This window comes from Trachypithecus francoisi, unplaced genomic scaffold (assembly GCF_009764315.1).
Source record: "Trachypithecus francoisi isolate TF-2019V2 unplaced genomic scaffold, Tfra_2.0 Contig01579, whole genome shotgun sequence".
Taxonomy (NCBI): domain Eukaryota; kingdom Metazoa; phylum Chordata; class Mammalia; order Primates; family Cercopithecidae; genus Trachypithecus; species Trachypithecus francoisi.
Genome location: NW_022681442.1, coordinates 33241008 through 33266141, shown reverse-complemented (window position 1 = coordinate 33266141; position 25134 = coordinate 33241008). Strand labels below are relative to the sequence as shown.

At 44.7% G+C, this 25134-nt stretch overlaps 1 protein-coding gene across 2 annotated transcripts in view; it reads right to left on the bottom strand.

Moving 5' to 3' along the window:
- Nucleotides 1-6249: 6249 nt before the first annotated feature.
- Nucleotides 6250-25134, bottom strand: part of HPSE2 (heparanase 2 (inactive)) — a 776827-nt gene continuing 757942 nt past the window's right edge. For both annotated transcript variants that reach the window (XM_033186321.1, XM_033186330.1), the window contains one exon: nt 6250-7416. In XM_033186321.1, the coding sequence (XP_033042212.1) occupies nt 7251-7416 (166 nt within the window). In that variant the 3' untranslated portion in view covers nt 6250-7250. The remainder of the gene's footprint in view (nt 7417-25134) is intronic.

Sequence of the window (25134 nt, the reverse complement as noted above, 5' to 3'; positions counted from 1 at the left end):
TTAACTCAAAAAAAAAAAATCAGGATGCTATCCCTGAGAGTGAGAGGATCTTCAAAACGTGTTATCTGTGTTGAATTTCATGTGCATGCATTCTAGAAGGCATATTGCATTTATGTAGAAATAGCAACAATTTAAAGCTAACTTTGAAACTTCTCAAAAGGATGTATCTAATATATAAGCTAACATGAGGAGGAGATAGAAAAACAACAGCAGCTGGACCAGAGACCATCTGACATGACATTGGACAACAGGGAGTTTCAGGTAAACTTAGAGTTCACTTAAATCCAAAGTCCTCATTTTATAGATGAGAACACTGAGGTCCAGAGAGGCTGACTGAGTTGTCTTCTGAGGTGGATAAAATCAGTGGAGTAGCCTGTTCTGATCTCTAGGTGTGATTGTTCATTGGGTCTAGAGTTGGCCTCTATATTCTCTAGTTATCTTTTAACCCACTTTGCTATTTGAGGTTTCAAATTATATTTTTGATGTTTCCGGTAGAGGGTGCAGCATCTTCTACTATGTGCATCTACATTGCATGCCTGTGGAGCAACACAGAGATTGTTTTCTGATAAAAATCAGCCACGTACTACTAGGAGAGGCAGGACTTTAGAAGTGGAGGAGATGCAGAAGGAAGGTTAGGTTACTATGGAGTGTGCAAAAGAAGTCCTGTGGATTTAGATAACACCACACACAAACGGTATGTAATACTCACTTGATGGCAAATCAGCTAGAGGGATCTAACAGCATTGACCCATTCTCTGGTCTTCTAGCATCCATCATAGTTTTGTGCTCCTTTTCCATGAAATACGGTTGTTATTGGAAAGTAGCTGCCCAGATAAGGACTGCATTTCCTCTAGCCTCGAGATGAGACCAAATGACTGCTGGCCAATGGAAATGAGTAGAAAGGACTGACTCCAGTTCCAAGTTAGGCCTCCAACTGCTCTGGGCATGTTGATGGAACAGGACCACCACCTCCACCCCATTACCACCAATTCAACTTTACATGAATTATAAGTGAGAAATAAACTTGGACTGTGTTAAGCCATTGAATTTCTGGGGTTTAACTGTTATTATAGTTAACAATGCCTTTAATACAGTCAATGACATCTAACTGGAATTATGAAATTCAATTTCTACTTAGAGTAATTGAAGCAAAGGTTGTGGGGGAGGGGAGGAGGGCAGCACACCATGAAATCAGAGATCCCCAGTATGAGTTACTTCGTCAATCAGTCTTAAGGTCAGGGTGTAGCGTGGGCAGCAGTTGCCTCCCTCTCCCCACAGAACACCCTGAGAATAGGAAGTTAGAGTAGTCACATCTTGTTACTTACAAAACATTACCTCAAAATGTAAACCACCCCCTGGACCCAAACTCTCTACAATCACGAGGTTTCATAAACTATACTCGAATCTGCTTTCTGGAAGAAAATATTAACCTGTTAAAATTTCCTGCAGAGAGAGGCAACTTTTTCTGGGAGGTATTCCTGAACTCATTTTGCCAACTTCCAGATGAACAAAACTAAAGTTTCTTTTTGCTTCTTCCAAACGTATAAATTATCACATAACATTTACAACTTGAAAAAGAATCCTAGAATATTTTCATGAATAATAATTAGAAGAGTAATGTTCACATAGGAAGGACGCCTTTTCTCTGCTGTGTGCATAGGACCCTGGGACCCTGGGATTTACTTATGAGCCAGTCACATGGAACTTGGTCAACTCCTCCAAAATGCTCCCAGCGCTCACAGGCGCTGCCTTGGTGTTTGGAAGGAGGCGATGCCAAAGCAGTTGGTTTGCTGGATTTTGACTTTCTTGTTTTAAAGTGGTATTTGCAAATACTACCCCGAGGGCAATGGTTAATGGATTTCACCTTTGGGTCATGGAGGCCAGGAAGCAGCACTTACAGCCTCAGCGGGGGGAGGTGGGGGCGGTGCGGGGTGCTGACTGGCTCTGCCACTCACCTCTTAGGCCTTAGGAATACCAAAGATTCTCACCTATGATTGGTGGTGATGGTGGGAGTGGTCCTTAAAACTGCTGTATAGAAAATCATAGTGGGGGGCCGGGTGCGGTGGCTCAAGCCTGTAATCCCAGCACTTTGGGAGGCCGAGACGGGCGGATCACAAGGTCAGGAGATCGAGACCATCCTGGCTAACACGGTGAAACCCCATCTCTACTAAAAATACAAAAACTAGCCGGGCGAGGTGGCGGGCGCCTGTAGTCCCAGCTACTTGGGAGGCTGAGGCAGGAGAATGGCGTAAACCCGGGAGGCGGAGCTTGCAGTGAGCTGAGATCCGGCCACTGCACTCCAGCCTGGGCGACAGAGCAAGACTCCGTCTCAAAAAAAAAAAAAAAAAAAAAAAAAGAAAATCATAGTGGAACAGACCAGAAGGACCACTGATGGGGCAAGGTGAACCTGGACTCAAAGTTCTACAGCAAAGGCTGTCCACAACACTACTTACTACTCAGAAGAGCTTCTAGTTGGCATCCTCAAACCAGAGAGCAGTTGTACTGGGGGTAAGGCACTGCTAGGGTTCTCTGCAGGACACACATGCGATGTTAAGGAATCTAGCTGTGGGCAACATGGAGATGAGAAATAGTTGGCTACAATCAGTCAGGTGAGAGGTAGCACAGTGTAAGGACAGCAGGCTTTGAAATTTAACAGACCTGGGTTCAACTCCTAGTTTTGCCACACTGTTTTTCTGGGTGGTCTTGGACAAGTTCTTTCTCTAATCCTTCCCATCTACAATTGGGTCTGAACACTCACCATACTACCCAGGACTGCTGTAAGCATTCAATGAAATAGCATGTCTGATAAGAAGAAGGCACTCGATCAAGGAAGGGCAGCCACAGAAGCCTTCGTGCCATGGTTAGTGGAACTCAGAGGGAAGGGTTCTGTATGTCCCAGTTGTTTGGGCCTTATAATAATAATAAAATTCATTTTAGCACTATCTCTCTTTGGAGTACTTCTTATCTTCTTTTCAATTCTGGTATATCCTAAGAAAAGATTACAAACAATTCTAAAATGGAAACTTCACTCTACTTCAATACAGCAGATTTCCCTGGGCTCCTGGTTGGGCACAGAGTGGCTGGAAGAGGGCAATCTGTGGACGTGGAGAGTAAGTAAGTGGAAAAGAGCACTCAGCAGGAGCCAGGCTGGGGCAGTTGTGCTGATGCTGGAGTGAGGAGAAGTGGAGGAAGCTGTGCTAGGTAAGCGTTTATGCCCTTTCTTCCCTTGCCTTTTCTAAGCCATAGTGCTATTAATTTTGGTTGCTCTACTGACATTTCAAAATGTTAGTCTTCCCTTCTCCTAGTGTTTTTATCGTCAGAGGGATCCACCTGGTTCACCTTTGCTTCTGCAGAGGCTCAACACTGCCCTTGTGTTTTCAAACATAAAGCTACCCTCAATGGATTTCCAAGGTGAATCCTGCAGCTGCATCCGTCCCAGACACTGGGGCCTTGAGTGCCTGTGGAGAACACCTGCAGATGCTGGGCCTCGCCATGACCACCGGAGGCTAAGGGGTTAGCACACCGAGTCCTCACTGCCAGGAGGCCACAGAAACTCCCAGTGCTGACAGCAGGTGGGAGCCTCTCAGGCGGTATCCACCAGCAGCCTCTGCCCTGCTGGAGAGTGCAAGGCTTTGAGCCCACCTGCCTAGGGACTGCCCACCTGCTGGGGAAGGGTGGGGCTGCAGAGGGCCACTGGGCTTTTGGGAATTGAGGTTCTGGGAGCCCCAGACCTTAGTCTCACTGTAGCCCAGTTCTGGTATTTTCAAACTTTTCTCCAGCAGAGATAATGCTAATATCCCACAGTTGCAGCATTGTTCAGGGCACTAGAAGAATTGGGGCTTTCTCTCCAAATAACAATGAGTATTTCTTCTGAGCCTTTGTGATAAGAAATGAGAAAGAAAATCATTCCTAGAGGCAGATGCAGAAAACCGTCTCAACAAAAGGCAGAAACGTTTCATTATGCATTATTACTCTTTCAGATGAGCATTTCTGCCAGCCCATTCTAGGTTTAAAATAAAGTGGCTTTTAAGTCTTAGATTATTATGGCCACATCTTGTTTTAGAAGGAAACATCTGATCTGGGGCAGCTGCCGGATGAGCTCTTCTGTGCTTTTGTCCATGCTCCCAGCTGGCAACCTGGTCCCTTGAAGTGCATTGTGATGCTGAGTTTTGCCACAGGCTGTCTTTTGTGGGTGGGTGTGATATGGGAATCCCTGTGAGGAGCAACCCCCACCTCGCCGAGAGAAAAAGCCCAGGTGTTTCTACGGAATGTGATTTTACAGTGAGTTTTTCTGGTATCCTTTGAACAATGCACATATTTCTTCTGTGAAAGAGTTGCAAAGTTAGAATTGCAGGACTCCAGAGATAAATTTCAGTAGTCCCTTCTTCCTTTTATTAACTAAAAAATAAACAAAACTTAAACCTCATGGGAGCAGCATTTAATACACAGAGAAAGATAAAAGAAGCAGGAATTACCCATATTCTGCAAGGTTTAGTAAAAAAAAAAAATCAACACTTATTTACAGAAAGTGTTTGAGTGGAGTTCTGGCTGTTCTGAATGAGCAGAACCTACACAGATGTGAAGGAGGTGTCTGGACCTGCGGAGCCACTGAGCCTTGTGGTTGAGTGGGCAGGCTCTGGATTATTTCACACTCAGCAACCCATTCCCCTGGGTGCCCCTGGGCAAGCCATGGATCCTCTCCATGGCTCGTAGGAAAAATGGGGATAACAATAGCAGCCCCTTTATGATGGGGTTACTATGGACGCAAAGCAAACCAAAGGTCCCCAAGGCCGCCAGGTCCTTAGGGACCTTTGGTTACTCTTGTTATATCAGGGGGCCCTGCAGTTGCACCTGTACCAGTATGTAGAAGAGATGTTGATATCTGCACAGATTGTTAACAGTTGAGGGGAACAACCTTTTAGTCTCATTTCTATTTTCCTCTTTCCCTCACTTTGGCTTGTCAATCTGTTTCTTCTTTCTCCTATTTTCTATCCCATGCCCTGGCCCCCATCTCAGCACTTCACTTTCCTGCCCTCTCAGAGCTGAAGCCTCAGTGGGAGGCGCCTGGTCCCAGAGAAAGGGGCCCCTTCTGGGCAGCCTTGCAGGGCAGTCTCAGGGTCTGCCCCTGTCTCTCCAGTTGCTTCCGTGCTGAGCACAGCCACTGACCTGGTGCAGCCTGGTCCTTGGGCTCTCCCTTTCTTGCTCGCTGTAGTACATCTCCTGTATGCTGTTCTTCCTGTGCTTAATGATCAGCATGTCCCCTCGCTTCCTGGAATTAGACAGTCAGCTTCCCTCTCCCAAATCCCCAGTTCTCCAAGCTCAGAATTCTCTCCCTCCTTTTTGGTCTAATTTCCCTTTCATCTCTCACTTTGCAGACTTGGCCCAAATCCTTAACTACGTGTGCATCTTAGGCAGCCTCCCTAGCCTCTGCCCTCAGCAACCCTGCCTTGCCCCCACCCCATTCCTGTCCTTTCAAAAACAGCAGAAATTCTATCACCGTCTCACTTGGAACAGTGTCAAATCTCTCCTCCTTCTAACAAAAGCATCATTCCTGTCATTTATCCTGAGAAAGAAAAGCACATCTATTGGGGCCCGTGCCGGGGGTGGTGGAGAATGAACAGACACAAGAGACAAAGGCAAACAGAGAACATGGCGGCCGCGCCTAGAGCCTCCGCCTCACTTTATTTATACTCCATGAATCCCACGTCAGCAAAAATAACACAATGCAAAACAAACTTTCTGCACCCAGATATAACCTTCTGCTTAGTTCCTTGTTTCTAAGTTCTTTCTTATTTTGTCTGCCTTCTTGGCGCCTACTAGAGTTCATTAAAAGTTCAACTAGAGATACTGTCCTTGACTACTGGAGTTCATTGAAAGTGCAACTAGCTAGAGATACTGTCCTTGAGCCTTATCTATTCTTAGCATATTATTTTCAATGGCCCCTGCACACATCCACAGAAAAGAAAGTCATTTCAGCTGTAGCTCTTTGGCAAAGACCCTCATGCCCCTTGAATCATATAGAAGGTCCTCATCCCCCACTTCACACCGGCCCAACTCAGAAGCCTCCTACCTACCATTCCATAGTTTTGACCAGATCTTCATCCTCTAGATTCCCCCATTCTCTCCCAAAATAGCTAACAAAGTTTTGTTCTAGCTCAAATAGGCTACCTGGGAAGAGGCAAAAAGGTTAGATTCAGTTGTGTCTTCCAGTGATGACCTTTGATTCACACCTTTTTCTTCTTTTTTTAAAATAATGATTTGAGTTAATCAAACAATTAAGGGCTTACCCTATAGAGCCCCTAATATTCTCTTAATTTTGGGGAGGTCTAATGTGCTTTGTCCAGTTGGGGTGTGTGTGTGTGTGTGTGTGTGCGTCTGTGTACCTGATGTTTCAGTATGCTTTCTCTTTGTGCTCAAACTCTCTCCCTCATAGCAATATGAAGAATGAGGATTGCTTTTTGTTGTGCCTAGTAAGCTGCTCTCCACTTAATGAATATTGTTACTTGACTCCCATTGCAACTCTGGGGGAATCTGGATTCACAGAGCAATAGAACCTTCTTACCAAATCTGGGGTGTGATTGTAATTTTACTTTTGAAGCACCCGCTTCCCAGAGGAATTGCCAGTGATGAATGCCACTGTCAGGAACCCAGATGCGCACGCTCATACATCAGCCGAGAAATCACATAAACAGCCCTCCCGGCAGGCCAGGGCTGACGCACCCATTGCTCCCCTATGGAAAGAGATGTGTCAAAAAACTCAGGGCAGCAGCAAGAAAGAGGCAGAGAAGAAGGAGTTGGGAGAGGATGGGTTTCTGCTAGTCCACCCAGTTTTTTTCCTTCGTCATCGTCCTCTGAGGGCAGCAGCAGCAGCAGGCTAAGGTTTGGGTTTGTGGTTCAAATGCTGTGTGACAGGATCATGGGGAGTTGTCTGGAAACATTTCTCCTGGGAGTGTGCTGTCAGCTCGTTTTCATAGTGCACATGAAGGGAAACATTCTGCTCTATACACATCCCTTTATCCTTATATAGGTACAGGTTATGTCTACATTTTCCTTTGGGATGAATGTGGCCTACCTAGGCTAAGATCACGCTATGACATTTAGTCTCTTTGAAGAGCAAGTCTGTGTTGATTCCAGCAGGATGGGGCAGCAGGGGCTGGTTGCTAAGATGTCTGAAAACAGAGGATACTACTGGAGTGGAGGAATGGAAGCAGCCCAGCGGGCCCACTGGTAGCCGTGAGTGTTAGGATAGCTTATCGGTAGCGGCAGGCCAAAGCATTGACATTCTTGACCACATAAAAGCCCATGGTGACTGGAGGGATGACCAATGTCCGGCCGGCCCGAAGGGGGCGGGGCTTCAATTCTGGGAGGGTCCCGTCGTCCACCATCACTAAGGGCTGGCCATTCAGTTGCACTGACCTACAGTGAGGAAAAAACAGTATGGAACTCATTATTGCATTATAAGGGAGCCATTGCAACAAAGCCTAGCCCCAGATGGCCTGGCAGTGTCTGGTACACACACACAGCTAACACTTATTGGCACTGGCTATGCCCTAGATTCTGACCTAGGTGCTTTACTTTACTAACTCATTCAAACATCCCAACACTCCCCCCCCCACTCCCCCGAGGTAAGGAACTATTAATATCATTATCCCCATTTCATCTAGAGTGGCTAGGTGACTTGCCCCAAGTCACACAGCTTGAAGGTCCAGGGTTTGAGCCCAGGTAGTCTACTTCCGGAGACACATTTAGAGAAGTGAGAAGTCTGTGACGCAGAAACTGGAATGTTTCATTCCTATTTTTTTAAAATCACAATATCGGCTCAGTTTGACTTTTCCACCTAAAGAGTTTTTACCTGTGGAATGATACATGGGCTTAAGATGACGTCAGAAATCTATATAATTCATATCTCATTAATTTACTTGACAGATCAGATAACCTTGCTTGTCTAGGGTTATACGGAAGGGAGACAGAGACATAGGTAACAACTCTACTTTTTCTAATTTAAGAATGAGTTTTGGCTGGGCGTAGTGGCTCATGCCTGTAATCCCAGCACTTTGGGAGGCCGAAGAGGGAGGATCGCTTGAGTCCAGGAGTTTGAGACCAGCCTAAGCAACATAGCGAGACCCCATTTCTACAAACAATATAAAAGCAAAATTAGCCTGGCAGGGTGGCTACTTAGGAATTTGAAGTGGGAGGATCACCTGAACCTGGGAGGTTGAGGCTGCAGTGAGCCAAGATTGCACCACTGTACTCCATTCTGGGTGACAGAGAAACTCTGTCTCAAAAAAAAAAAAAAAAAAAGAAAGCGTTTTCATATTAATATTAACAGATGTTTCCATTTAGCAAAACAGCAAAGTAGGTGATAAAGTAGGCACTTGTGATCACAATTCGCCTATCTTGCTTTTATTCTTTCTGTATAGCCAGCCACCTTCACCCTGAAAAGGTGGACCACATACATAGCAAACTGAGAAAAGAGAAACCGCTCATCTTATGCTGGATGAGAGGGAAATGCCACCTATCCTTGACATCTGGTACCAGAATCCTGATAATGTTCCAGTTGTTTCTCACAGCCATGCACCCAGGTGGAAGCTTAGTTTTATGGGTCAATAGAAAAGGCCAGAAACAGGCCACCAGCTGGAAATAAGGTTGTGAGTCACCCTCAGAAAATCAACATTGCATAGTGATGACTGTTTCTGGGCTTTGCCCAACCTCCAGTGTGATAACATTGCTGTGATATCATCTGAGCTGTAAAGAGAATAAAATGTTATAAATTGATATAAAGGTCTTTGTTTAGTGTTTCTTTGTGGTATGAGTGATAGACAAGGTTAGAGAGAGATAATCAGACCCATGCCCGATAGAGCAGTGAATTCCCCTAGATAAGTGTGTTGTAAATTGCTCCCAGTGGAGAGGTAGGCAGAGAAGAGATCCAGGCCTGGCCCCAAATGGCTAAGTTTGGGCTAGGTCCAGATCTGACAGGCCAGAGGGAGTAGGCCCCCTTCTCTTGCTAGATGACTGAGTGAATAAGTGTGTAGGAGGCTCCTATATGGAGAGCGAGGCCTGCCTCTGGAAGGCGTGGGGGTGGGAGAATTGAGATCTGAAGGTCAGTGTTGACTGCATGAGATATGCAAGGAGCTTTTGCTTCCAAATATGAGAAGTGACCCTCTCTAGTGAAGACAACCTACTCACTGGAGTGGAAGGCAGGGCGAGGAGAGTGGTTCAGTTAAGTTACAAAAGAAGCCCAGATGGGTCTTCACAGTGTATTTTCATTATTTTGTTTCAGGTGCTGTGAATATCACCCAGACATAAGCACAGTCAAATACAAGTTCAATAATACTGATTAATCTTTCTAAGGCATACTCAAATTTATATCAGGTCTCTGCTCGAAAACCTTCAGTGGTTTCTCCCATACGCAGAATTCGGTGCAAACCTTTCTTCTGAAGAATTAGGTAATGCCCTTTTAGGTTCAGATGATCCCAGAATATTGACATCTTTGGGTTCTGGGGAGTGCAAAACAACGTGTGATAAGCAAACCTTTAACAATCTATACTAATAAGGAGTAGTTATCCTGGGACAGGCCCTATTCTGGTTTCTTTATTGGTTGGTTAAAAAGTTAAGAGTAGAACCAGGAAAGATGGTGAAGATTCTCCACCGAAATCTGTAATTCCAGGAGCCAAGTCGCTAACTAGCTAGATGGCTTTGGCAAATCCCCTAACCTCCCTGCCCTGTTGCTTTTGCATCTGTAAGAATGTTATATAGGCTATAACACCAAAGAAATGAAATAAGAAATATGAGAGTGCTTTGAAAGCATAATGAGCCACATACTTAAGATATGATGTTTTTGTTGTTGTTATTCTTATTCTTTTTATTTATTTATTTTTTTGAGACGGAGTCTCGATCTGTCACCCAGGCTGGAGTGCAGTGGTGCATTCTTGGCTCACTGCAACTTCTGCCTCCCGGGTTCAAGCGATTCTCCTGCCTCGTCCTCCCGAGTAGCTGGGATTACAGGCATGTGCCACCACACCTGGCTAATTTTCGTATTTTTAGTAAAGACCGGGTTTCACCATATTGGCCAGGCTGGTCTCAAACTCCTGACCTCAAGTGATCCACCCGCCTTGGCCTCCCAAAATGCTGGGATTACAGGTGTGAGCCACCAAGTCTGACCTGTTGTTATTCTTTTTAATGTCATTGTGGACAGATGCACTTTTTGGTCTTTATCATACCTGACTGCTCTGTGGTACTGACACTTTTCAAGGCTCCATTCTCAAAACCCTCTCTCTCCTTGGCTCCCATGATATTTCTCTCCGTTTTCCTCCATTTCTGGATGCTGTTTCCTTTTGAGAGGGAGCCGTTCCCCTCTGCCTGCTTCTCAGATGCCAGGGTTCCTAGTGTTTTGTCCCTGGACTCTTCTCTCCCCACACTCTGCACTCCTCCCGGGGTGCTGCTACTCTCACCCATGACTTCGGTTACTATCCACATACTGATGCTCCCCAAGCCTGTGTCTCTACCCTACATTCTATGAACTTGTGTATCTCCACTTGGCTGTACACATGAATTTCAAAGTCACTAGGTCCAAATTCAAAATCTTCTCCTCAAACTCTGTCCTTATCTCTGCTTTTTTTAAAAAAAATCTTTGTGATGATATCGCCATTTATTAAATTACCCTAGCCAGAAAGCTGGGAGTCTCCTGAGACTTCTCCCCCAATTCCCATGTGTAGGGTAGCTACGTCAAAATAATTCACCTTATAATGTTTTTCAAATCTGCTCCTTTTCCTCCATTCACTGCTATGTTTTTAGCTCAGAACTCGCCTCCTAACCTATCTCTGGGCCGCATTGCTGACAGCTATCTGTTGTCACTGCACTGCTTCAAACTTGCCAACACTCCCCTTCCCTTACACTTTATTGTGAACAATGACACCCAGCTCCAGCTACCTCTTCAGTCTCAGATCCCGCCGGGCCCCTCTCCAATGCTCACTGTGGATCGCAGACCTCTGGGAGTGGGTGTTGGTAGGGAGTTGCCAGTTATTGTAAGAATTTCATTAATATATGCATACACAAAGATGAAGATTGAAAAAATTATGTCTTTCACAGAGATGAGGTAAATATTACTCAATGAAAATATAAGTAGTTATTGTTGGGACTGAAATACACAAGTTCATTTAAAAGTATAATAGGCTGGTGTGGTGGCTCATGCCTGTAATCCCAGCACTTTGGGAGGCTGAGGCAGGAGGATCACTTGAGTGCAGGAGTTTGAGATTAGCCTGGGCAACATAGTGAGACCCCATCTCTACAAAAAAATAAACAAAATTAGATGGATGTGGTGGCACATGCCTGTAGTCCCAGCTACTTGGGAGGCTGAGGTGGGAGGATTGCTTGAACCCAGGAGGTTGAGACTGCAGTGAGCTGAGATTGCACCACTGCACACCAGTCTGGGTGACGCAGCGAGACCCTGTCTCCAAAATAACAAAAAGGTGGAATATATTTTTCAGGCCAGGTGCAGTGACTTATGCCTGTAATCCTAGCATTTTGGGAGGCTGAAGTGGGTGGATCACGAGGTCAGGAGTTTGAGACCAGCTGGACCAACATGGTGAAACTGTCTCTACCAAAAATACAAAAATTAACCAGGCGTGGTGGCACACACCTGTAATCCCAGCTACTCAGGAGGCTGAGGCAGAAGAATTGCTTGAATCTGGGATGCAGAGGTTGCAGTGAGCCGAGATTGCACCACTGCACTCCAGCCTGAGCGACAATGTGAGACTCTGTCTCAAAAAAAAAAAAAAAAAAGAAAATATTTTTCAAATGTAAATGGTAGTCAGCAGTTTTGGGATTAAAACGTAAGTTCATTTAAAACTGTTCTTCAATTCCCAATAGATTTTTTGGGAGGAGGGGGGTATCATGTACTTTTTAAGAAATAGATTTTAAAAGGACAATTACTATAATGTGGAAGGCCATGACATTTGTTGACACTTAAAAGGAACCCACATGCTTGAACAGGCCAAGCCCCCGTGCCCTAGTATGACCAAATTAAATGACTTGCAGTTTTGCTTCTGAGTCGTTGTGTCATTGTGTGTGGTGCTCCCTCCAGCTGTCCTCCTCTGCCAGACTAACTGCAATGGATCCTTGCAGAGTCTGTGTAGGTGTTGCCTCCTTTGGAGAACCTTCTCTGACCCCTAGGTTGGGTTTGGAGTCCCACCTCTGGACTCTCTTAGCACTCCAAAGTTACTTCTAACTGTGGCCCTTATTATAGTGAGTTACTTGTTTGATCCCTCTCTGGGCTATGAATCCTCAGTGCCTAAAGAGGTGCTTGGCACAGAGTAGGGGCGAAATATTTTCTGAGCAAGTGAATGGGCTTTTGAGGTTCTTTTGCATTATTTCTGATCTTCCTGGATTAAGTTTCTTCACCTCTAAAGAGGCTCCCTGGAGGTTTGCTGAGTATATTTACAGATTTCATTAATGTGCCAATTACTCTTGCTCTCAGTGGCTTGTGGAGATGTTAGATAAGGTCTGAATTATCACTGATTCTCTCAGTCACTCACTAGATGCCTTATCCCAACCTGACATAAGACTATTGATCATCGTCAGTGTTTTCCATCCTTAAAAAAGATCTATGCGACCATCTCTTAGCTAAATGAGCATAAGGTTTTGTGAATAAGGTTTTGTGAGACTTTGAGTCCTCATATGTCCTCATCCACAAAGTCCCTTCATTATAAAGATGGGCCATGTGCTTTATCATTTCCATTCTATTCTTCCTGCTTATATTTTTCTTTTAATATTTATCTTCTTACCCAGCAAAGTCATATCATGCTAAATATAACAATAATCTTTCATTTATATACATTGAACAGCTTGTAAGCTTGTAAACATAATCACATTAATGACAAAATCATCAATTATGCAGCACTGTTTATGCAAAGGCACTACGCCATGATTTATTTTGACTATCTCATTTAGTCCTTACAACAACTGAGGCAGGTGTTAGCATTCCCGTATTACAGATGAGCAAATCAAAGTTTAGAGGGGTCTAAAACTCACCTAAGCCATACAGCTAATGAGTGGTAGAGCTGAGATTTGCACTGACACCCTTAACCATAGCCCTATCTGGCCTCCCTTGTCACATGTGATTGCTAAAGAGCCCCAGGAGATACACAGGCCAGTATTACTATTATTGTAACTTTACTATGGGGACAAGGTTGGAGAGGTTAAGTGGCCTGGGCAAGGTCATGTGGTTAATAAGTGGCTAAGCTAGGTCTCACATCCTGGCTTCCTGGCCACCTCTTGCTACTCTTTCATGTTGTTTCTCCAGTTCCAGCTGGCGTTCACCAGGATTGTGTTTCTTTCTTTGAAAACCGTCCTTATCATATTTTCATCATATTCTGAGACCTCCTAACTGGCCCATGACTTTTCAAATCAAATACTGAATGATCCAGCCTGGGTTGAACTATTTCTCTTAATTCCCTAGCTTGCCTGAACTGCTGAGGGTATTTAAATTATCCAAATATTAGGACAACTGCATTTTATCACCATCTGTTTTTACAAAGTCTAAGTTACTTTCCAATTCCTAAACTTGTTTTATTAATTTTGAATGTTATTTAAAATGGGATTCAACATGTCAATTTGGAGTCAAGCCCTCTGCCCCCCAGGTCTCCATGGGAGCTAGGAGCTCCTTGGCCAAGTCACTTCTCTGCTACCCTCTGCCCACCTGACTACAGTCTCTGGTCTTCATGTCTTATCACTGTTCTTGATAGCCATGGATATTTAAGCAAGGTTTCAACTGTTCTGAGGTTGGGTCAGGGAAGTAAGTCTAATGAGCATGTCCTTTTTAAAGCTTGAAGCTAATTTTCTGGACTACAGTCTGGCCAGCGGGGAACTTTAGTGGGGAATTACGTGTTTTATCACGAGCAGCCTTGGGAGCTGCTGTGTAGCTCAGGCTGGCATATTTTGGGGCCTTGAGTGGGAGGTGAAGGGACTTAAAGAAAATTGGTTCTGGCCAGGTGCGGTGGTTCACACCTGTAATTCCAGCACTTTGGGAGGCTGAGGCAGGCGGATCACAAGGTCAGGAGTTCCAGATCAGCCTGATCAACATGGTGAAACCCTGTCCGTACTAAAAATACAAAATTAGCCGGGTGTGGTGGTGTGCGCCTGTAATCCCAGCTACTTAGGAGGCTGAGGCAGGAGAATCGGTTGAACCAGGGAGGTGGAGGTTGCAGTGAGCTGAGATTGCACCACTGCACTCCAGCCTGGCAACAGAGTGAGACTCTGTCTCAAAAAAAAAAAAAAAAAAGAAAATCGGTTCTGTCTCACCCACTTTCAGAACATTTGCCTTCTCTGAGCCTAGTTTCTCCAACTGTAAGGTGAGGGGTGATAGGTCAGATGAACCCTAAGATCCCTTCTGGCTTAACCGTTTTTCAGTTGGGTTGCCTATGACTAACAGCTAGCCTGAGGCAAAGTTTAATGCCAAACCCAGAGTGATCCTGCATAAACAGAAATCTGATCATGACATTCACCTGTCTAAATATTCAGTGGCGTCCTGCTGATCTTAGAACATTGTCTGAAGTTCTTATGCACAGGCCCTATTATCTACTTCTCCAGCCGCGGAGAGGCTCACTCTAGCTCCTGCCCCTTCCAGCTCCCTTCCACTCCCACCTCCTTTCATTCTTTAGGGCCTTTTCTCTAATCTCGGCCTAAGGGCAGAGTTTTGCATGCGGTTTCCTTCTACCTGGACCTTTCTCCATATGCCCTCCCCCTCCCTTCCAGCTTCCTTCTCCTGGCTAACTCTTACTTGTCCTTCAAGTCAGGGGTGCTCCCACAGGACCCAGTACTTCTTGGATCTCAGCTCCTGTCACACAGCTAAGCTGATTGCTTGTCAGTCTCTCAACTAGATAGGAAGCCCATGTGTCTTACTCATCCGTCACTCTCCTGTCCGCCCACTCACACAGGAGGCGTCAATAAAAGACATATTGGATATAAACACGTGGGTAAAAGACTACTACCTAGAAGGAAAGACACTGGACTGGAAGATCAGAAACCCGTTTTAGTCCAGGCTTGGGACATGAAGTGTGCAGGTCTAGGTATGTGACCAGCCGATTCTGGCCTCAGTTTCTGGATTGTTAAATGATGAGAGAGAGAGAGAGAGAGAGAGAGAGAGAGAGAGAGGAGAGAGAGAGAGAGAGAGAGGGAAGGGGGAGAGAAAGGAGGAGGGGCTGGGGAGAGAATGAATAAGTCCGGCTGTGTGTTTGTATGGGACTGCGCCTGGGTTAGCAGCTCTCTTTCCTCCAGTGTGCTTTCCTAGGGGCCACTAGAGGTCACTCTTGTCCTACACAATGGTACCAGGACAGTGTGACTTCGCGGTGGCTCCCAGGGAGCCGGAATGCGTCCGCCTGCCTCCAAATCCTGCACTCCAGTCCCGGGAAGGCCAGGAGATGTGCCCGGCGCTTGGCCTCCCGGAGGAACAAATCACAGAATCAATCAAATCCCAACCAGAACTTCGTTGCGGTCCCGTTGGCAGGGGTCCCACCTGGAATGTGGCCTAATATTAAGGAAACGTGCGAAACCGGGCTGTAATTCCTGCAGGGGTGCCGGCCTCCCAGCCAGCGTGCAGAGAGGGGGGTCCCGGCGCAGGTGCGGGGTCTGCGGCGCCCGCACGACTCGGCGCCGGGCTCTCCCGGGCTCCGGGTCCCCGGCCGCCAGTCGGGTCGGCCCCGCACCTGTTTGTGCTTTGCAGGCTCCCAGGCCCCCTCGCTGAGTGAGGAAGCTGGTATGTGCAGCTGCCCTGCCCTTCTCCAGGTCAGGGGCAGGTTACAGCCCGGAGGAGGCCCAGTCAGGACAGAGGGGCTTTGCTTCCCTTTCCTGCTCGGTGGGGAGACGGTGCATCTGGGGCAGCTTGGACAGGAGGTTCCTCTGAAATTACCTTGAGTGATGGCTACCATGCTGAGAAAGGCTGCTCAGAAGGGGCCCCTGCAGGTAGTGTTGCCTGGTCCCGCATGCCCGGTTCGAGGAAAGGCGCTAAGACCGTCATGACCCTCTCTGGGCTGCTCCCACTCCTCAGGAGTCACGGGGAGGATTACTTCCTTTCAAGTGTGTCCTGAACTTTTCTTCTATGTGCTTTTTGCTCTACCTGGAATCCGGTGGAATCTCTCAAAAGCCTGTTCTTCCCTCCAGGCCCCGTCAGAGGTAGCCTCCTGCTTGGGACCTTACCTGCTAACAAGCTGGAAGGGAGGGCGGCACATTATCTGCATCTCCCTTTTAGTTTCCCTCTCAGCCTCATTTTATCTGTGTGCTTGGGTCATTTTGTCTGCTACTGACTTGTTTTCACTTCTTAATTTTCAATAGTATGCGGCTCAGTGCCTTCTTGTCCATGATAGCTGTTTAGTTAATACTTGTTGAGTTCTGCGCAATCAACCGCTCTAGGAGTCATGCCTGGTTCCAATCTCTTCCTCTACTGTTGTTAACAGAGAGGACTGTAAGGGATAGAGAGAGAAAGTGGGGAAAATAGTGTCCTGTTCCCTTGCCCTTCCAACAGCCCATACCCTATTTGAAGTTCCTGGTCCCTAAGACATTTTGAGGCTGAGATTATTTGCCCTCCATCCTACCCTCTGAGGGACACACTGAAATGGTGAGCAGTTTTAATCTAGCTTCTGCATCACTGACCAGAGAAAATACTAGGACCTCTTTGTACAAGCAGAGCTGGAGGTTTTATAGGCAAGTTGTTAGGGATATAGGCTTTTCCTGGATGTAGTGTGGTTTGGGGGTCAGGATTTGATCTGTATTCTATCCAAGTCTGTGTAATAGTGATCCAAACCATAATGGATTCTACCATGTGCTTCTAATGGCTTAAAAATAACTTAGCACACTTGGCAGACAAGATGAGAGCCTGACTAAGGAACCTGGATTTATAATGATATTGTTAACTCCCAGCAGATGAGGGAATCATCTGGGGGAAGTTTGGAAAGAAAATTTGATCCTGCAACCATTTCAAAGCTCCATGTCACAGGCATATCACACTCAAACCACAGGACACAATAGGAACCCAATACAAAAACCATGGAGACTTCAGTATGTGGTTAACTATGTCCCCCTCCCATCGTAAAGAATTGGTGTCATCATCATCAACATTTACAAGTAGTGTTTAAGGGGCATTATTTGTAGTTCCATCGTTCTGTTCTGTTCTTTTTTTTTTTTTTTTTTTTGAGACAGAGTCTTGCTCTGTCGCCCAGGCTGGAGTGCAGTGGCCGGATCTCAGCTCACTGCAAGCTCCTCCTCTCGGATTCACGCCATTCTCCTGCCTCAGCCTCCCGAGTAGCTGGGACTACAGGCGCCCGCCACCTCGCCTGGCTAGGTTTTTGTATTTTTTAGTAGAGACGGGGTTTCACCGTGTTAGCCAGGATGGTCTCGATCTCCTGACCTCGTGATCCGCCCATCTCGGCCTCCCAAAGTGCTGGGATTACAGGCGTGAGCCACCGTGCCCGGCCCCATCGTTCTTTTCATTGTACCAATTAAATTACAACAGACTTACTCCTTGTCCTCTAAGTCAGAAAACACTGAAATATGCAAATGTCTGAGCAGACACACCATAATAAACATATTACACAAAGAGCAGGAAGGAAGGAAAATCAGACTTAGTCTGGATTTCAAGGCCATCTGCAGTCTGGCCTTATTATGTGTTTGTGGGCTTTCCCTTTGCCCCACAAAGCATCCTGTATTCCAGTCACATGAGATGATTTGCCACCTCCCAAACAAAATGAGCCTTGAACTTGTGTACTTCCAAACCTTTAGTGAGCTCATCCTGGTGCTGGAAGTTGCCTTTCCTACAGCGTTTCCTAGAAGTATGGCACATCCTTCCAGCTCCAGCTCCATGGCCTTCAGCCCTGGGACTTTTCAGAGTCCCAAGTCAGAATTCATCTCTCTCTTTCTCATAATCCCATCTCCTATCTTTACCCTTATGTGGTCTGTTTTGTCTCCGAGTTAAGGTATCCTCTGTGGAGAGGGACCAGGTTTCCCCAGACCTAATTGTGTGGAGCTGGAGGAGACAATATGGGGGTGCAAAGTATTCCCTTTATAGCAGTCTACAGGTGGAGTGAAGACAGGTAGGAAGGCAGGTGTGTGTGTGTGTGTATGCATACATGTTAACATGTTTTAAACATGTTTAGTTATGTTTAATACACATGTTAAAGAGATAAATACCTGTTTTATTAGGAATACTTTTGAGAAAGTATTCCCCATGACATCAGGTGTACTGGTATAATCTCAAAAGGGAAAAAAAGATGTCTCAGGTGGTACAGGCTCTGTTCCAGATCCCACAGATATCCAAGTGCAAAGTGTGGGGCGACTCTGAATCATTGTTGCAAGAGGAAGCAGGCAAGGGCTAATCTGCACCGGTATTGCTGGTTTTGGCAGTGGGTCCACAGTTTAATGCTCCAGGCCCCTTGTCTGGAATGAGCCACATCGTGCTCTGGGCTTCCTGATGTTTAGCAGCCAAAGAAACACCAGTTTGGGGCCCAGGCCCCACTGTAGGGATAAGCTGGATTAGAACTTTCAGTTCCTCAAGGCTTACATTTGTTCATCGCCAAATCACAGCCTCTGGAAGGTGCAGGGGAAGAAGAAGACAAGGGCCATTTCTTCTCAGTCTGCCAGAACTGCCCACATATTCTGCTGCTCTCTCACTTTAGAATCAACTGTTTAGAAATATGTTAGCCCTACCCTCACTTGCCCATTTACGGGTGTTTTGTCTAGGTCATCTGGGACAGAATGGAAATCTCTGCCTACAGTGAGGGTCCCTAAGTGAGTGAAGGTGAAGAGGGGAGACCACAGCCTTAATGGACAGCTATGCAGAGAGTTTCCAGCTGCTGGGAGTGAGCTGGAGGAAAATACATTCTGGATCTGAGAACAAACAAAAAACTCTCGAAAAATAACAGTGAAAAGCCTAGATTCCTAAACATCTTGGTTTAAGATGTCAAGTTGCTGTAAAATATAAAAGCATTTTATAATCCTCTAATCGGCACAGTGATCGCCACATTAGTAATCTGGGAGTTAAAACAAAACAAACAATAAAACCTTTGGGGAGCCAGCACTCATCCTTCCACTCAGTCACAGAGAACTCCCAGGGGCTCATGGTATGTTCACACCTTTGGCAAAATGGCATAGCGCCTGAATGAAGAAATAATCTGGGAAAAATTGAAGATACAGATCATCTGGGATCTTGTTCTAGCAGTTTATAGAGGGACAGTGGTTCTCAACCTTGACCACATATTTGAATCACCTGGGGAGCTTTAACAACAACTGGTGCCTGGGTCCCAGCCCAAGGATTTTGGTTTAATTGGCTTGGGGTGTGGCTTGGGCATTGGGGTTTTTAAAGCTCCCCAGGTAATTGGAAGTGCAGCCAAGGTTGAACACCCCAGGTAGAAGAGGGGGTGGGCATATGTTTGTAGGTGGGGGTGGAGGGGACTCAGATATCTTTCTAACTATTACATTCTGAATTTATTTTGAATAAAAAGAGACTTTCTTACTTTTTGAGTGCCATGTCAGGAGGCTACACATTTTTTTAACCTAAAAGGAAGATGTGAACTTTCCAAAGACAAGTTTTTTGCTTCATAGACTGAAGGGAGCATTTTTGCTATTTCAGTGGAATGGCTTCACTGAATGTCTTGCCCCCTCCCGCTTGTATCTTGGTGGGATGATTCTGCTCCTCGGTGTGTACCAGGGAGGTTCATGTGTAGCACTTTACAGGATGACTTAGGAAACAAATCAGATGAAGCATCAGCACTGATAACCAATGCTGTGTTTCTTGAACACTGAAAAGAAAAACTTTTTTCTTTTCTTGAAAGTCAGTTTCTATAAAATCATTTAGATTTCTCTCAAGTTCTGGACTGTGTCGCAGAGAGCTCCTTATAGACAAAGAGTGGTTCAAGTTCTCTTCAGGCAAGAGGAACTAGGGAATGAAGAATGTGTCATTCAGTATCTTCACTGTAGTTTTCAGATATGCATATACTTACTTATGTAGCTAACATTGGTTATAGCTACTATCTCTTTATGAGCCACAAAACACCCACAAATTAGCACAAGGGCTAAAAGAATCCAAACTCCTCTGGGTTTCAGTGAGTAAGCTTGCATTAACAAGATTTGTGAGGCTCATTTCTCTACATATTTACGTCTCTTTCTTTTTTTCTGTATACTGCCTCAGAACCTTAAGTATAAGTATTTTTATAAATATATATATATATTTAAATTTCCGCTTTTTACAGTGTCTATTTCGGCCTTTCTGAACTGGGGCAGTAACCTGAATGTTAGTGTTTAGAGTAAGTACCACTTTCCTGCTCACTCACAGCCAGCTCATAAATCTCCCTGATCCCAGGCACTTTCTTGCCATTCGGTGCTCTCAGCCTTTGCAGCTTGTCTTTCCTGCTGAGGGGCTCTGAATGGCCTTTCAAAAGGGCTGCAGCTGATGTGGTTGATCTGCACCAGTGGGGCCTTTTGCTCCAGGTCAAAGATGTCCACTCAAAGTCTTGCTTTGTAAAAAATTATCCTATTTTTTCCTGATATTTTAACATCTGAAGCCCTGCAGGGGTTAACGGCTTTCCTCACATGCTGTCAGCCTGAACGTTACAGGCACTGAGGCTCCTTACCTTTTACCATGCATCAAAACAGATTCCGAGTGAATCAAAGAAATGAATACAAGTGAAACAAAAAAGAATCTGGAAGAAAATGAAGATGCATATTGATCTGATTTCAAGAATATAAATTCATACACATATAAGTAGAATGGAAGAAAGCACAAGGTAAACATATTTAACTATACAAAAGGGAATACTTCTGTATGTCAAGATAATACCCTAATATTATATAGTTAGAAAAATAGCAAATAAAATAGTAGAGAAAATATTTCAATGGGGGAAGTTGCCTTATACCTGTATTAGAGCAAACTTAATAAAACAGACTAACACCCGAATATAAAAATAGCAAAAGACATAGAAAGTGCATAAAAGCAATACAATACTAACATATGAAAAATCTTCGGGCTCATTAATGCTCAAAGAATAGAAATTAACATAAGAATACTATTTTTTTATAATGAAGTTTTCAAAGATGTAAAAAATGTTACTATATTGTGTTGGTGAGATGAATTGTAATAACAAAATGTTCATATTTCCTTCTCCATCTCAGACCTCTTCAACTAAGTTTGGATGAGGTAAGAAATTTGAAAGGTGGCCAGGCACGGTGGCTCCTGCCTATAGTCCGAGCACTCTGGGAGGCCAAGGCGGGCAGATCACCTGAGGTCAGGAGTTTGAGACCCGCCTGGCCAACATGGTGGAACCCCATCTCTACTGAAAATACAAAAATTAGCCGGGCGTGGTGGCGTGCACCAGTAGTCCCAGCTACTCAGGAGGCTGAGGCAGGAGAATCCCTTGAACCAGGGAGGCCGAGGTTGCAGTGAGCCAAGATTGTACCACTGCACTCCAGCCTGGGTGACAGAGTGAAACTGTCTAAAGAAAAAAAGAAAGAAAGAAAGAAGTAGAGAAAGAAAATCGAAAAGGTTCATCCTGTGAGATAAAATTCTAAAACTCAATGGATTCCAAGGTGGGCAATCTGAACACCAGGTCATTTGAGGAATGGTTGAAGGATCTGAGAGTGTGTAACTTGCAGACTAGAGTTTTTAGGTTAGATATATAGAAAAATTGATAAAGAAGAAGGTATAGATTTTCTCTTCTTATTTTTTCCAAAGCAAGAGTAGAAAGGGCAAGAAAGCACCTTTGGCCTAATACATGGAGGTTCTTTCCTACAATCAGAGCTGTCTAGTCCTAGCATGAGCCAGTTCCTGAGACGAGCCATCCCATCAAACAGAAGCTGAAAAGCTTTATGTCGGGGATATTATAGAAGAAACCTCTTGACCCATATGAGCTCTTTGAAATTTTTCCTTTATAAAGTCATCTTTTACTAACTACAGAACTTTCATAGAACGGTTTATTTTTAAAAGAAACTAATTTAAATGATCCCAGACAAGTGAAGATAATGGAAACCTGCAGGGAGTACATCTGGTTGACCAGAGTTCAAAAAGTCTAGGTACCAACTAATATCAGCAGTGTAGAACTAAAATACTTAGATGTCTCGAATCTGCTGGGATAAATGGACAAATGGCCTACTGGTCCCAGAAACAAGTCTTCATGTTTTGTTTTTGAGTGTCTGAGTCTTGGTATTGAATTAATGGGGTTAAGGTTTTTCTGAAAGCTTCTTTTACCTGCTCTCTCTGTGTCCAGAAACTAAACATGGTGCTTCCAGACATCATTAGTGAGAGATTGTGGCAGGTCAGGTGGTGGCCAGTTCACCCCTCAGGATTTTTCACATTAGCCAAGCTCTGAATCCAGAGATGAAATATCATAATATGATCTGGTCTGTTCCAACAGGGACATGAAGATATTTTTAAAGTCTTAGCACCTGGGAGTTACTTGAGTATTTTCAGAACCGTTCTGTTTGGTTAACATCAAATGACACCTCTCTAAAGGCATGCAGTTAGATGCCAATGTTTTTCTTTGATATAGGATTTAATGAGGGTGAAATCAAAGCAAAAGTTATATCCCAGAGAGATGGAAAAAATGAGCAGTATGTGGAAAAGGAAAAAAAAAGATGTTCATTTCTTCACAGAATAGGCAATAAGATTTTTGGTTCATAGGAGCCTTGAGATTTTTTTCAGCTGAAGGAGAGGCTCATGCAGATCTGAAATTTAAACATTAATATGGAACCTATTAGCCCCAAAGCAGAAATACTTTACATGTCTATTTATGGCACCACCCACAGGCTGCTTCCTGTTAGTTGTTTGTTTCTAGTAACAGAGATGAGCTCCTTTAAGAGATTCTTCTGAGCTCCTTTAGGAGATTCTGAGATTCATCTCAGAATCCTCTCCCCAACAACCCCAAAACACCCCATATTAAATAGCTCTTGAAAGCCAGGTGAGGATATGGCCTAGCAATAGAAGGATCAAGGGACATTCTGATCGGAAACATTCACATTGAACTTTACATTCAGAATTTCCCCCTAATTTGTCTACTTGGAACTCTTGAGTACTTACAGCTATGGGACCACAATTCTTTTAAAATTTTAGTTAGTCATTGCAAATTAGATCACTGAAGAGGAAGAAGTTTTGTCTGACACAAAGTAGGATCAATAAAAATTGATGAATGGATGAAGATATATACTTTCCAGTTTCCTTCGGAGGCCTCCCTTCTTGGCCTCTTTCCCTCAGAAATATACCTCTGAGAATGGGCTCCACTAGGTGTGAGGGAGTTGGAAATGCGTGTGTATAGGGGGTTGGAATGTAATCTATTTATATTGATTTTTATATACCTCAAATTAAACAAATCTAGAGTCATTGCTGGTTTTTAATAATCCCTTTGTTTGAGAAGAGCATAATAAAAATAGAAGGGAATTCCCCAGTTTTGCTGGAAGAAAAAAATGTGCTTTTACTAGAATTCTAATTGGGAGACAGTCTTAGAAGTAGCTCAGAGAAGAACTTTTAAAAGGGTCTGAGGCCGGGCATGGTGGCTCATGCTTATAATCCAGCACTTTGGGAAGCTGCGGCAGGTGGATTACCTGAGGTCAGAAGTTTGAGACCAGCCTGGCCAACATGGTGGAACCTCATCTCTACTAAAAGTACAAAAATTAGCTGGGCATGGTGGTGCATGCCTTAGTCCCAGCTGCTCGGGAGGTTGAGATGGGAGAATAGCTTGAACTTGGGGGGCAGAGGTTGCAGTGAGCTGAGATCACACCACTGCACTCCAGCCTGGGTGACAGGGTGGGAGTCTGTCTAAAAAAAAAAAAAAGCGGGGGGTGGGGGAGGGGGTCTGAATTCTGGACTTGTGAAGAAAAGTTAATGAAACTGGTATGAATTAGCCTGAAGGAGAAAACTTCTGGGTAACCTAATACTCATCAAATATATTCATTCTATAAGGAGCCTACGATGAAATGAACCCAGATAATATCATGACAGAGTCCAGTTATCCATATGTATATTCATCCTATGTAATTGTAATTTTATAATACCAGACTGTTGGTGTAGCACATTGTTGAAAAAAGTGCACTAGAGTAAGGGTCAGGGGAACTGGATCCTAGGGACTTCTAGCTTTTTCACTTACTAGTCGTGTGACTCTTGAATAAGTCACTTATTGCTTTAAGACTCAGTGTCTTCAACTCTAAAATGGAAGGGAGGCAAGAATTATTCTATATGCTTCATGGTTCTGTCAGAAGGTTAAATGAGATAATGGCTATTAAAGTTTTTCATTATCTATAAAGTTGCAGTCATAGGTACAGTGGGCCCCAGTGCTCTTACAAAATTAAGTGTTCAGACAGGACTGAAATTGTGGTCACCCCTTTCTAAGAGGTCTTTAAATGTGGGCCATCTTCTAGTCCAGATGGCTTGGCCACAGACTGAAGGCTAGGGGAGAGAGCCAGATCACCTCCCAGTGTCACTCCATCTCAGGATTCTCAGCATCTGCTGGTTCCCTCAGGTCAATGTGTCAGAACAGAACAGCCAATGTGATGAAAGTTGCTTCCCTCTTTCCTAATTTTTGGAATATTTTCCCTCCAAATGGAATTGAACAAGGCACATAAGGGAGAACACTGGGATCTGACCTAACACCTGTTCTTGGTTTGCTTTTTCTCTGGAAAGGTAAGTCCTTTTCATTTTAGATGTCAGTTGGCTTGTGAGGCCAAACTTCATGTTGCTTCTCTGTTTGTTGAGAGACACTGGAGATATTTATCAGGTACAAATGATTCCCTAGAGCAGGGCTCCCTAACCTCTGGGCCACGGACCAATCCTATTAGGAACTGGGCTGCACAGCAGAAGGTGAGTGGTGGGTGAGCATTACCACCTGAGCTCCACTCCTGTCAGATCAGCAGCATCACTAGATTCTCATAGGAATGCAAACCATATTGTGAACTGCACATGCAAGGGATCTAGGTTGCACACTCCTTATGAGAACCTAATGCCTAATGATCTGAGGTGGAACAGTTTCATCCCCAAATCACCCCCAACCCCCACAGTCTGTGGAAAAACTGTCTTCCGTGAAACCACTCCCTGGTGCTAAAAAGGTTGGGGACCGCTGCCCTAGAGGACAGTGGTTATTGCTTTGTGATCACACAAGGCAATGGGTA